This window comes from Leopardus geoffroyi, chromosome C2 (assembly GCF_018350155.1).
Source record: "Leopardus geoffroyi isolate Oge1 chromosome C2, O.geoffroyi_Oge1_pat1.0, whole genome shotgun sequence".
Classification (NCBI taxonomy): Eukaryota; Metazoa; Chordata; class Mammalia; order Carnivora; family Felidae; genus Leopardus; species Leopardus geoffroyi.
In genome coordinates, this window is record NC_059333.1 from 126,869,899 (window position 1) to 126,883,509 (window position 13,611).

The 13,611-nt window shown below is 39.1% G+C and overlaps 1 protein-coding gene across 3 annotated transcripts in view; it reads left to right on the forward strand.

Moving 5' to 3' along the window:
* The window catches only part of STAG1 (stromal antigen 1), a 401,516-nt gene that overhangs the window by 281,935 nt on the left and 105,970 nt on the right, over positions 1-13,611 (forward strand). For all 3 annotated transcript variants that reach the window (XM_045503549.1, XM_045503550.1, XM_045503551.1), the window contains 2 exons: positions 10,433-10,531; positions 11,048-11,127. In XM_045503549.1, the coding sequence (XP_045359505.1) occupies positions 10,433-10,531; positions 11,048-11,127 (179 nt within the window). The remainder of the gene's footprint in view (positions 1-10,432; positions 10,532-11,047; positions 11,128-13,611) is intronic.

Sequence of the window (13,611 nt, forward strand, 5' to 3'; positions counted from 1 at the left end):
GTAGCCATACAGCCCTAGTCAGATGGGGGTACCAGTTCATTAGCAGGCTGTCTTGGTATTCTTTCTTTAGTTGCTGTGTAAGTCACCCATTCATTCATTTAGTGGCTCCATTGGCATGAAAGTGATAATATGCATAAAAAGTTCATATTCCATGAGAATATATACCCATTGTTGTCTTGCTTGGGCAATGAAGGATATTCCTTGGTCAGAGTGAAATCTTTTAGGGCATCCAAAAATATGACATAAGGTTTGTTCAAGGACAGCTATGATAGTTTCAGTCAGCGTCCAAATGTCAGACTGGAATAGGAATACCATAGTCTGAGTAGGTGTTAATGGCAGTGAGGCAGCATCTGTGCTCATGGCTATGGGTTGGGGATACAGTGTGATCAATCTACTAGACCCAAGTGGGTCCCAGTCCTTGGTTAATGTGTCCCAGTTCTCTCTAGATGATTTGAGTATATTGAGAAGAATCATAAGATTGCACTGCATCCTTAGTCTTGGTGTCTTCCAGGGTTATCCCTTGGGCTTTGCCGCATTTTTCACATATGCAGTGGACTCCCATGTCCAGTTCATAGATATACCCAATGAGAGATTGTTGCAGCCTGCAAGGCACAAGGTGGATTGGCATAAGAGTGCTACTTATGCTTTTATTTTAAAAGGTCTTTTGTCTTGACTGTCCACATGAGTGACATATTTTTTTCTTTATAGACAGTAAGCTGCTGCCTTGGTTCTTTTTCCCATATGGGACATCCCTTAACAGTTTAGTCATTTAGTTGCCATTCTCCTGACCATTGACGAGAGCCTGTGAGTTGGTAAAAATGTATCATGGCATGGTGGTAGGGGTGGTCTGTACAGCTATCACCAAAGCACAGAGCTTGGCCCATTGGATAGAACATCCACATCTTGTCTCAGTCGAAAGATGGCCATCTCTTGGCCAGGTGGCAACTGCAACCCAGCAGACCCTATCTGCTTTAAGTTCCACAGGGCAGTCAGTAAACCATGGCTTACAGTCACCAGGCATATTTTAAAATCTTGTGCCCTAGGTAGCCTTAGGAGAGGCCAGAGCATCCCCTATAGGTTCTTTGTGCCTTTCTGGTAAGCTGGCTATTTGCTTATGGAGCCTGCTAGTCCCTTGGGATTCTGTCCAGGCCTTATATTGGGTGTACCATTTCCATTTTATGATTGAACTTTGGTATGAGCCTTTCTAATTTTATTGGTAGGCTTTGTAATTACCCAAGTGAAAATAGACAGTTCAAGTTGTAGTGTTTGTGTATAGCACTCTGGGATGTAAGATGCTCCATCTCTATTAGTGCCCAATAGCAAGCAAGGAAATGTCATTCAAAAGGGGTGTATTGGATGGTAGCTTCTGGAATTTTTCAGATCCAGAGTCCAAGAAGCCAGGGCACCACAGTGGCAATTTCCTGCTGCCACAGACCAATCAGTATGTTAGGGGTGTGTGGAAACCTGCAGTTCCATCAGTCTAGCAAGTTTCAAAGGTCCCCAAAGCTGTGTCTGGGCCATGGCTTGTTGAATAGCTTCCAAGGCCTGCTGCAGCAAAAGACTTCATTTAAAATTGGTGCTTTAAGGGGTACCTGGGTGACTCAGTGGGTTGCGTCTGACTCTTGATTTCAGGTCAGGTCATGATATCACAGTCAAGACATTGAGCCCTGTATCAGACTCTGTACTGGATGGTGGAGCCTGCTTGAGATTCTCCCTCTCCCTTTTGCCCCTCCCCCATTCATATGTGTGTGTGTGTGTGTGTGTGTGTGTGTGTGTGTGTGTGCGTGCGCGTGTGCGTGCGCGCTGTTTTTCTCTCAAAATAAATAAAATTGGCTGCTTTGTGGTTCTTCTCAATTAAAAGAGCCAAGAAAGCACCCTGGTGGGACACATGCTCTTTAATTACTCAAAGAGGCCCACTGCTGTTGGGATTCCTTTTTATTAATGGGTGCTGCCGAGGCCTATATTTTTGTTTGATTGTCTCTGGGATACTTCTTTAGTTTCCCACCCAAGTGCCCCCTAATAATTGCACCTGATACGCCAGGCCCTGGACTTCATCTAGTTTTATAGTCACATTGGCAGTAATCATTTCATCAGTGACTTAAGTATAGCACTGCAGCCACATTTTTTCAGTTAGCCCTACTGTCAGAATGTTATTAATGTAATGGATGACTAAAATGTCAATGAGGACTTGGGCTTATTGAAGATCAAGCCCTAGTCAATAATGACATATTACAAGAAATAGAGTAAAAGTGTATGCAGGCTGTTTTGTGTGAATGCTAACTGGTCCTAATCCTCTTCATGCAAAGAGACTGAGTAAAAGTCATTAGCCAGATCAGTAACAGTGTACAAGTTTTCCCCATGGGTTGCCACCATTGTGTACTGATGACGATATCAGGGGCCAAAGCTGGAACTTCTCCATTTAACCTGTGAAAATCTATCGACCTCCATGCTCTGAGGCTTTCCTAACTAGCCAGACAGGGCTATTATATTATGGCAGGATGGCTATCAGCTCCTCTGCTTATCTTGTCTTGAATTAACAGAATAGTGTCCTTTTCCCCATCATGGATTCAGTATTTTTGTTGAACAGTATGCAGTGGTTTGGGCAACTCTGTAGTTTGCAAGGAATGTACCTGGCCCATTATGCTTGAGTCTGTCCTTGTTGTGGTGCATACCCCTTGAGGTGGCGATGGCATTCAGTACTACACATAGTCAGAATGTTAATAACCTAATTATATACTTAGTGGTGGGGACTACAGTCATCAGCACACAAAATGGTCCAGAGGACCCCATCCACAAACACACGTGGACTTTTCCATCATGGGTAACTACACCATCCTCAACCACCAAAAGCTACTCCTACGAGGACCTAAAATTATTGCCATTGGAGTACCAGTACCCAAGGGCTCCCATAAAAGTCTGAATTCCACCTCCACCTTTCATTCTGTCCTGACAGGGGCATAGGGCCTCTAGTTTCAGGTAGGGACTCAGAGACCTTGGCCCCATCCCTAACTGTGCTGTAGACATTTGAGTCTACTATGCCCCATCATCAAACGTGCACCAGCCAGGGTGCATGAAGCTCCCCTGGGTCCATCTACATCTGTCCTCCACTTACAGAGAAGGACATCATTTCAACAGTTTTGTGTTCAGCAATGCCATCAGTGGTTTCACACTAAGTGAAAACTCATCTTATTTGATGTGTGTAGGAAGCCAGGATCAGGAGACATTTCCTACATGGGACCCCTTTACTTCTCTCAGAGATCAATTGTGACCCCTAAGACACCATGTGAGTTGGGAGTTGGCATGAGAGCAGGAAGGCAGTCAGAAGCCAGAATATAGTTTCCATACTCTTTTGAGAACCCACCTCACATTTCCACCCTCATCCATTGCACCAGCTCATCCTTGTTGTTAGATAATCCACATCCCATTTTTCATCATATGTCCAGAGGGAGAGACCAGTAGTTCAGTCAGTCCATCACTACTACCCCATCTACAGAACTGGCAAGTCTTTTCAGTGGGGCTAGCCCTTTTGTGTCCACCATTTCATGGTGTTTTATTAGCAGCTCTGGATCTGTTGGTAAGGAAGTGTTCCAGGCCCAAGGCCATTCTTATGCAGCTAAGTTGGGGGTCTTTACCAAGTTGAGGGTCTAAAGACGGCATGCATAAGACTGCCTTACCCAAGGGTACATAACAAGTCCCTTTCAATATTACTTCCTCTCTTCTTACCAAATTAAAAAAAAGAAAAAGGAAAAAAATGCATACAAGGAAACTTTTGGAAGTGATGGATATGTTATTGCCTTGATTGTAATATCATGCATGTACACATATGTCCAGATTCATCAAACATGAATTTTTTCCCTGTGTATCTGTTATGTCTCACTAAAATTCTTAAAAATAAAAAAGACTTCCTTCTCTCTACTCTCTTCCACTTGCTGCATACAAACACATCTTCTTTTTTTATACAATTTACTTATTTTTTATAATTTACATCCAAGTTAGCACATGGTGGAACAATTTCATAAGTAGATTCCTTAAGTCCCTTTCCCGTTTAGCCCATCCCCCTCCACAACCCCTCCAGCAACACTCTGTTTGTTCTCTATATTTAAGAGTCTCTTATGTTTTGTCCCCCTTCGTATTTTTATATTATTTTTGCTTCCCTTCCCTATGTTCATGTTTTGTATCTTAAAGTCCTCATATGAGTGAAGTCGTATGATTTTTGTCTTCCTCTGACTAATTTTGCTTAGCATAATACTCTCTTATTCCATCCATGTAGTTGCAAATGGCAAGATTTTATTCTTTTTGATTGCCGCATAATACTCCATTGTATATAAATACACCACATCTTTTTGATCCATTCATTCATCCATCAGTGGACATTTCAACTCTTTGGCTGTTGTTGATAGTGCTGCTATAAACATTCAGGTGCATGTGTCCGTTTGAAACAGCGTACCTGTATCCTTTGAATAAATACCTAGTAGTTCAATAGCTGGGTTGTAGGGTAGTTCTATTTTTAATTTTTTGAGGAATCTCCATACTGTTTTCCAGAGTGACTGCACCAGTTTGGATTCCCACCAGCAGTGCAAAAGAGATCCTCTTTTTTTTTTAAACACTTATTCATTTTTGAAAGAGAGAGCACAAAGGGGGGAGGGCTGGAGAGAGAGAGAGACACAGAACCTGAAGCAGGCTCCAGGTTCTGAGCTGTCAGCACAGAGCCTGATGTGGGGCTCGAACTCACGGACCATGAGATTATGACCTGAGCCGAAGTCGGCCGCTTAACCGACTGAGCCACCCAGGCACCCCCAAAAGAGATCCTTTTTCTCCACATCCTCAACAACATCTGTTGTTGCCTGAGTTGTTAATGTTAGCCATTCTGACGGTGTGTGGTAGTATCTCAGTGTGGTTTTGATTTGTATTTCCCTGATGATGAGTGATGTTGAGCATTTTTTCATGTGTCGGTTGGCCATCTGGATGTCTTCTTTGGAGAAGTGTCTATTCCTGTCGTTTGCCCATTTCTTTACTGGATTATTTGTTTTTTGGCTGTTGAGTTTGATAAGTTCTCTATAGATTTTGGATACCAACCCTTTATCTGGTATGTCATTTGCAAATATCTTCTTCCATTCTGCCAGTTGCCTTCTAGTTTTGCTGATTGTTTCCTTCCCTGTGCAGAAGCTTTTTATTTTGATGAGGTCCCAGCAATTGTTTTGCTTTTGTTTCCCTTGCCTCCAGAGACGTGTTGAGTAAGAAGTTGCTGCCGCCAAGGTCAAAGAGGTTTTTGCCTGCTTTCTCCTCGAGGGTTTTGATGGCTTCCTGTCCTATGTTTAGGTCTTTCATCCATTTTGAGTTTATTTTTGTGTATGGTGTAAGAAAGTGGTCCGGGTTCATTCTTCTGCGTGTCACTGTCCAGTTTTCCCAGCACCATTTGCTGAAGAGACTGTCTTTATTCCACTGGATATTGTTTTCTGCTTTGTCAAAGATTAGTTGACCATATGTTTGTGGGTCCATTTCTGGGTTCTCTATTCCGTTCCATTGATCTGAGTGTCTGTTCTTGTGCCAGTACCATACTGTCCAGATGATTACAGCTTTGTAATATAGGTTGAAGTCCAGGATTGTGATGCCTCCTGCTTTGGTTTTCTTTTTCAAGGTTGCTTTGGCTATTCGGGATCTTTTCTGGTTCCATACAAATCTTAGGATTGTTTGTTCTAGCTCTTTGAAGAATGATGGTGTTATTTGGTAGGTATTGCATTGAGTATGTAGATTGCTTTGGGTAATATTGACATTTTAACAATATTCTTCCTATCTAGGAGCATGGAATCTTTTCCCAGTTTTTTGTGTCTTCTTCAATTTCTTTCATAAGCTTTCTCTAGTTTTCAGTATATATAGATTTTTCACCTCTTTGGTTAGATTTATTCCTAGGTATTTTATGGGTTTTGGTGTAATTGTAAATGGGATCAATTCCTTGATTTCTCTTTCTGTTGCTTCATTCTTGGTGTATAGGAATGCAACTGATTTCTATGCATTGATTTTATATCCTGTGACTGCTGAATTCATTGATCAGTTCTAGCAGTTTTTTGATGGAATCTTTGGGGTTTTCCATGTAGAGTGTCATGTCATCTGTGAAAAGTGAAAGTTTGAACTCCTCCTGCCTGATTTGGATGCTTTTTACTTCTTTGTGTTGTCTGATTGCTGAAGCTAAGACTTCCAATACTAGGTTAAAAAACAGTGGCGAGAGTGGACATCCCTGTCTTGTTCCTGATCTTAGCGGGGAAAGCTCTCAGTTTTTCCCCATTGAGGATGATATTAATGTTGGATCTTTCATATATGGCTTTATTATCTCAAGCTATGATCCTTCTATCCCTACTTTCTTGAGGGTTTTTATCAAGAAAGAATGCTGTATTTTGTCAAATGCTTTCTCTGCATCTTTTGAGAAGATCATGTGGCTCTTGTCCTTTCTTCTATTGATGTGATGAATCACATTTATTGTTTTGTGGATATTGAACCAGCCCTGCATCCCAGGTATAAATCCTACTTAGTGATGGTGAATAATTTTTTTAATGTATTGTTGGATCCAGTTGGCTAATATCTTGTTGAGGATTTTTGCATCCAAGTTCATCAGGGAAATTGGTCTATAGTTCTCCTTTTTAGTGGGGTCTTTGTGTGGTTTTGGATCAAGGTAATGCTGGCTTCATAGAGTTTGGAAGTTTTCCTTTCATTTCTATTTTTTGGAATAGTTTCAAGACAACAGGTGTCAACTCCTCCTTATATGTTTGGTAGAATTCCCCTGGAAAGCCATCTGGCCCTGGACTCTTGTTTTTTGGAACATTTTTTTATTACTTATTTGATTTTTTTTACTGGTTATGGGTCTGTTCAAATTTTCTATTTCTTCCTGTTTCAGTTTTGGTAGTGTATATGTTTCTAGCAATTTACCCATTCCTTCCAGATTGCCCATTTTATTGGCATACAATTGCTCATAATAATGTCTTATTATTGTTTGTATTTCTGCTGCAGACACATCCTCTTCTTGACAGGCCACCTGCATTTGGTTCATTTTAACTCTTTCACTGTATTCCTATTGGGAGTATTCATATAACACAAATGCATTTTAGTAAAAATTAGCATTTCTTCTAGAAGCATGAATTATTGTCCCTTAAAAACACAACTCATTATGATATCATGCTACACAATAATTTTTACAGCTCTTAACATTTTCTTTCAAAAGGAATTTTGCAAAAATGTTGATTAGTTAGAGCGTCTGACAAATATGCCCAGCCTCTTCGTTCAGCAAATCATTTCATCTGTGTTTCTTTTCTGTTTTCATATATTTGTATATTTATTCATTCAAAATTATTTATTGAGAAGCAACTATGTATTAGGCACTGTGTTAGACAGTATTCACATTTGAATAGAATTTTGTGTAATGGAAGACAACAATGCTTTTAGATAGTATAATAGAAATAAGCTTCAGAGTATAGTAGAAACCCAAAATAGATCCATTACCAAAAAGGCAACTGGAGTTTTCATCTAAGTTATTTTAAAATACTTTCTAAAGTGCTGTCATGGGTACCATCTTATTTAATTAAGTTCCTGCATTGTGGGCAGGGCATGTTATAGGTAAAGAACCAAGACTTAGGAAGAGAGGCAGTCAGTTGAGAGGCAAGACTGGATAAAGTGAAGTACGATTCAGTTAGTGTCTTTGCTCTACCTATATTTGGCTGTGGAACTTGGATAGTCATTTCATCTTTGATGGCGTTCTTTTCTTTTTTTTTTTCTTTTATTTTTTTAATGTTTATTTTTGAGAGAGACAGAGCGCGAGCTGGGATGGGGCAGAGAGGGAGACATAGAATCTGAAGCAGGTTCCAGGCTCCAAGCTGACAGCACAGAACCTGATGCAAGGCTTGAATCCATGAGCCACAAGATCATGACCTCAGCCTAAGTCAAATGCTTAACCTGCTGAGCCACGCAGACGCCCTGATGGCCTATTTTCAAATCTATAATTGGAAAGAAGTGAGGAAACTACCTATATGCTATCTTAGATCTGGGGTTGTGATTTTATGCTGGGACAGCTCTCCTTAGTCTTTGGCTCATCCATTGTTGATTTCTTGGGAGTAAATATATCACATAATACTTTTTTTGGGTTTCTCCCTATCTTGCCTCCAGGAAGACCATATCCTTTGAGCCATCTCCATGAATCTCTGGACTGCCCTTTGACTTTGCTGCTCATTAACATATTTATGCCTCCCTTGCGTCTAATGGTTATGTAATTCTACCTTGTCTCTGCTATTCTGTGCTCTTATCTCCATCGCTACCAGAAGCTAAATTTTGAGTGTCTCCTGTCAGCCCTAGTCTACAGAACACTATCACTCTGGATCTTCTCAGTAATGTCTGTGCACCCATCACCAGTATTTTCCTTATTGCCTTGGTAAACAGAGTATTCTCTGGGCCCTTATGAGGAACATATTCAACTGGTAGGTCTTCTGAGCTTATATAATAGATCCTATCCGGCATGCTTTTCTTTGTCTTTAAATTTCTTCCTTTCTCATTGTGCCACAGTGATTCTGGCATCTCTGTTTCATTTAATATTCACCATTGCTTTTTCCTAGATCTATCCAGCAATGTGTTAGGCCATTTCCAAAGGCCCTTACAGGGCCTTACATCCTCTTTCAAAGGAGACTGCCCTTTATCCAAAAACTCTCCCACATTCTGTTTTCTGTTCCCACACTCTCAGCAACCACCGACATATTCTCCTGGTTCTTGCTGGCTCAAGTTGCCCCATTCCTATAACACTCCGTAGCATATATTGAGTTACTAATTTCATATTAAAGGGTCATCTTAGAGGTCGTCCTGCCCTGGAGCAAGGAGATTGGGCTGTTTTATCCTGTATCATTCCCCACTGGCTGTAGGCCTTATCATGGAGGAGGGAAAGGGTTTAGACAGGAGGACACTGTGGAGCATAACCTCCCAGGAATCTTTGTGCCAGGTGATTCCTTTCTTTTTTTTTTTTTTTTTTAATTTTTTTTTTTTTCAACGTTTATTTATTTTTGGGACAGAGAGAGACAGAGCATGAACGGGGGAGGGGCAGAGAGAGAGGGAGACACAGAATCGGAAACAGGCTCCAGGCTCTGAGCCATCAGCCCAGAGCCCGACGCGGGGCTCGAACCACGGACCGCGAGATCGTGACCTGGCTGAAGTCGGACGCTTAACCGACTGCGCCACCCAGGCGCCCCCAGGTGATTCCTTTCAAGCATGGTCATTTCTCCAGAGAGAGGTGCAGCTATGAACCATTAGCAGTCAACACAGGAGCAAGTAGGAAGATTAGCCTTGTATATTAGGATATGGGGATCTGGGTGGGGCATCAACAGCATCTACTACAGGTGTCTCAGGTTCCTCCTATGTGGTCGAGACTTTACCAACAAACATCATCTCATTCAGTGATATGCTAGAGATAACTTGAATCAGGTTACAAGACATTATGCACATCCCCTTGCAAATACAGGTTCCATAACATCTGTTGTTGGTAGCTTGAAACTGGCTGTAGATGGAGTATTTACATCACAGAAATCTGCAAATGCAACAGTTCAAACTTTGACCAGCATACACCTGTATTTAATCCGTGCTACAACCTTATGAAGTTGGTTTCACCATTTAATAAATGAGAAAACTGAGGATCAGAGTGATTAATATACTTGCCATCTCTCTTGTTGCTAATAAGCTATAGAATTCGAAATTAAATCTAGTTTTGTTTGATTCTAGAATGTGGACTTCTGTTATAGCACATTGCTTTCTTTTTTGAATTCTTTGAGAGAGTTGGCTAAATTTCTAGGTGATCGTCAATATACTTTGATCACAAACATTTTCTATTCCAAGTTAATGGCTTTATTGAAGATACTCCTCTAGTAAATAGCAGCCTCAGGACATTTCACTTTATCAGTTTGTTTCTGTTTTAAGCATTCTTCTCTTTACCTGTTTTCTTTCCTAACTCCTCTTTGTGGAATGTAAAATGCACCCAGAAAATATTTGTTAAATGAAAAAATGATGACCCTATAATATGAAATTAGTTTTTTCTACGGGATTATTTAATAGTTACATAAAGGGCAAATTAGCATACCCTGCTCTAATTAAAATCATAGGTTAAACATTTTCCCAAAATGCCACAGTACCGTGTGAGAAATACTCTATGTTGAATCAGAGTTGATAAATGTTTGAAAAAGGTGTAGCTTACTCTCAAGCAACTAAGGGATTTTCAGTGCATTTTTAATTAAATAGAAGTGCAACACAGACTATACAATTGTTCAGTTCTACCCTATGTTGAGTTACATTATTATGTAAATTGAATAGTTAAGCTGAAAATTACTTTAGTCTTCACATAGACGTAAATCTTTTCAACTTTTGTGGTGTGGAATTGACTTCTTCTGTTGTGTTTTTATTTGTATTTCTGAAGCAAGGAGAAGTCAGACTGAAATGTTTGAAAGCTCTACAAAGTCTATATACCAATAGAGAATTATTCCCCAAATTGGAGTTATTCACTAACCGATTCAAGGTAAGCATCAAAAATGCTTAGCTTATTTTGTTTTTTACTTTTAACATGCTAGTTCTAGCTAGTTTAGCAAATAACCTTACCATAAGAAGTGTTTAGCTCATATTCTTTTCTACATATTTTTTAAATAAGCCTGTATTAAATAGATTAATGAATCTCTGCTTTACAAAAGATATTACCAACATAAGTTCTTATGTATTGCCTTCAGCAGAAGGCTCTCCTGCTTTAAAATAATATTTTCTTTATATACAACTTTTTATAATTATATTAATTTTGTACATGAAGTGTCACTAGTCTCGGTGTTAGGGAATGCCAGTTGATGAGAAAGATTTTAGATTATGAACATTTATACTAACCACCTCCTTTATATGTGTAAGACTATGATAATATGGTTTTAAGAGTAAAGCTTTCTATTTAATCTACCATTAATCTTGCATATACTTCCCAAAGATATTCTCTTGGGTCAGTCGCAATTTATTTTCTGCTCATGTTTCATTTGATTTTTAACTTTTTTTTCAGGATCGCATTGTATCAATGACACTTGATAAGGAGTATGATGTTGCTGTGGAAGCTATTCGATTGGTTACTCTGATACTTCAGTAAGTATATTTGTTAATAATTTAATCTTGATATTTTAATGTCTTTTTCCCAGCTTTATTGATGTACTTCACATACATAACCCTAATATATATTGTTATCACATTAGATTCTACTTTTACATTTAAGGAAATGTTTTCTGTTTTTCTCTCTTTTTGTTTTTTATTTTGACTTTGTTTGTTTCTTCAATGTAAAAGTTTTCTTTTGCAGTCCAGAGGAAATATCAGCAAAGTAAATACCTTTCTATTTTTAAAAAGAGAGCAAGAAAAAGAAGGTATCCAAAGGGATAGGTTTTTCAAATAGGCTTCTTTGGAATGGTATAGAAGTAGGGGAAGGGAAATAAGCCATTTAAATTGTGTCATTCGTATGATAGAGATTTTTTTAATAGCAGTAGTTTTTATCTATAGAGCTTTGACTAAAAACTGGGAAGAATGCATGTGAGAGAATGCATGTCTTAGCAAAATCATTACAAATCCTTCTCCCAGTTTGTTACATTGTTTCTATCATACACCATGTACCATCTGTACCATGTCTACTGTTTTGATCTTTTTTACCCCTTTATGCTCTAGTACCATATTCTTTATCATTGTAGCTTTATGATGTATGTTATAAGCAAGACCTCCCCTTTTTGGTTGATTCCTTTTTCTTTGCCTTTCTTTTTAAAACCAATAGCTACCTGTGGATTATTTTTCTTCTGTATGATTTTTTTAAGTACATTTGTCTAATTCCTCAAAAACTTCGGCATTTTAAATATTAGAATTGCATTTGGGGTGCCTGGGTGGCTCGGTTGGTTAAGTATCTGACTTCGGCTCAGGTCATGACAATCTTGTGGTCCATGGGTTCGAGCCCCACGTTAGGCTCTGTGCTGATAGCTCAGAGCCTGGAACCTGCTTCAGGTTTTGTGTCTCCCTCTCTCTGCCCCTGCCCCACTCACACTCTGTCTCAAAAATGAATAAATGTTAAAAAAAAATTTTTTTAAATATTAGAACTGCATTTGTTACCGAACAATCTTTCATTCCTAACTGCTAACTCGGGAAGCCAAACGAGTAAACCTTAGTGTTCTGCTGCAGCCATACTCCTTCCCGAGGAATAATGAAGCAACTGGACAAATTGAAAGCATAGCTCCTGTCTAGATTTGCCAACACTGTTGCCAAATGAACTCAGAGAAACTCATTGTAAGAGAAGCCAGTACTCAAGAGATGAGGGCTTGGAAAAGAGAAAGGGAGAAGTTTATTCGGGGTGCTGGCAGCCAAGGGACGTGGCAAGCTCAGGTCTTACCAACTGACTTCTCCATCAGCAAGATGGACACCTAGAGTTTTATAGGGAGAGGCTCTGGGGGGTACGTACAAGAGAGCAGGCAAATAGCGCATCATCATGGACGAGGATCAGTATGTGTTCAGCCCGCCATCATGGACAGGGAAGGGATGTGTGGGGTGTGGTCTTTCCAGGCATTCTGTTACTATCAGGGCTTTTCTGGTCTGGGAGTAAGGGTGTTCCAGTCATTGCAAAACACCTTTAGCAGTGGTGCCTCAAGAAGCTGTGATAGGAAATCATCACAATGGGTTTGGTTAGAACATGTTTGGTGAGAGTTAAGCTGTCTTGTCTGTTTTTGGTTTTAACTATTGAGGTCTGTGGTTGAGGAAAAGGGCTGGCTAACACATTGAATTTTATGATAGATTTAGGAGAGAATTCAGTTTTTTATAATTTTGTGTCATTTATGCATTAAAATGATGCATTTCTCTATTCAAATCTCATTAGATATTCTACATAAGGTTTAATTTTTTCATAAAAGTATTTCTTAGGTCAATTCTGAAATATTTTATGGTTTTGTTGTTATATGATTAGTATTTAGTGTTAATGATATTTTCTACCTGATTATTGCTGAGACACAGAAATGTTTAATTTTTATGTTAGTCTTATACGTGCAACCTGTTAGAACTCTCATGTATTGTGATGAATTGTCGATTCTTTAGAGTTACTATGTAGATGATTATATATCACCTGCAAACAATTTCAGTTTTGTCTCGTTTCCTCCCCTTAAAACTTTGGCTTCATTCTGGTGCTAATTGCATTAGGCAGGACTTTGAGCACTGTAATGTATCACTGAGAGTGAATCTTTTTGTTCTTGTTCTAGGATGGCATCTAAAGTTCTTGTTGCTGTGATTTCTAAGATAGGTTTTTGATATATGATAGAAATCCCTTTGTATTTTAAGTTTTCTGGGAGGTTCCTTTCATGTATTGATGAGACTGAATGAAATTAATAATTTGGTGGTAAATCACCCTGGCATTTCTAGAATAAATCATATTTGAACAGAATATATTTGGTTTTATTGTGCTTTGCTTGAATACAGTGTCATATTTAATATCTTGGGATTTTCACATCTGTGTTTATGTCTACATTTGACAGAATTTTTTTGTCCTTTATCCAATTTTGAAATCTAGGTTTTATCCTCTTTGTAAAATTATCTTCAGTAATTTCTTGCCTT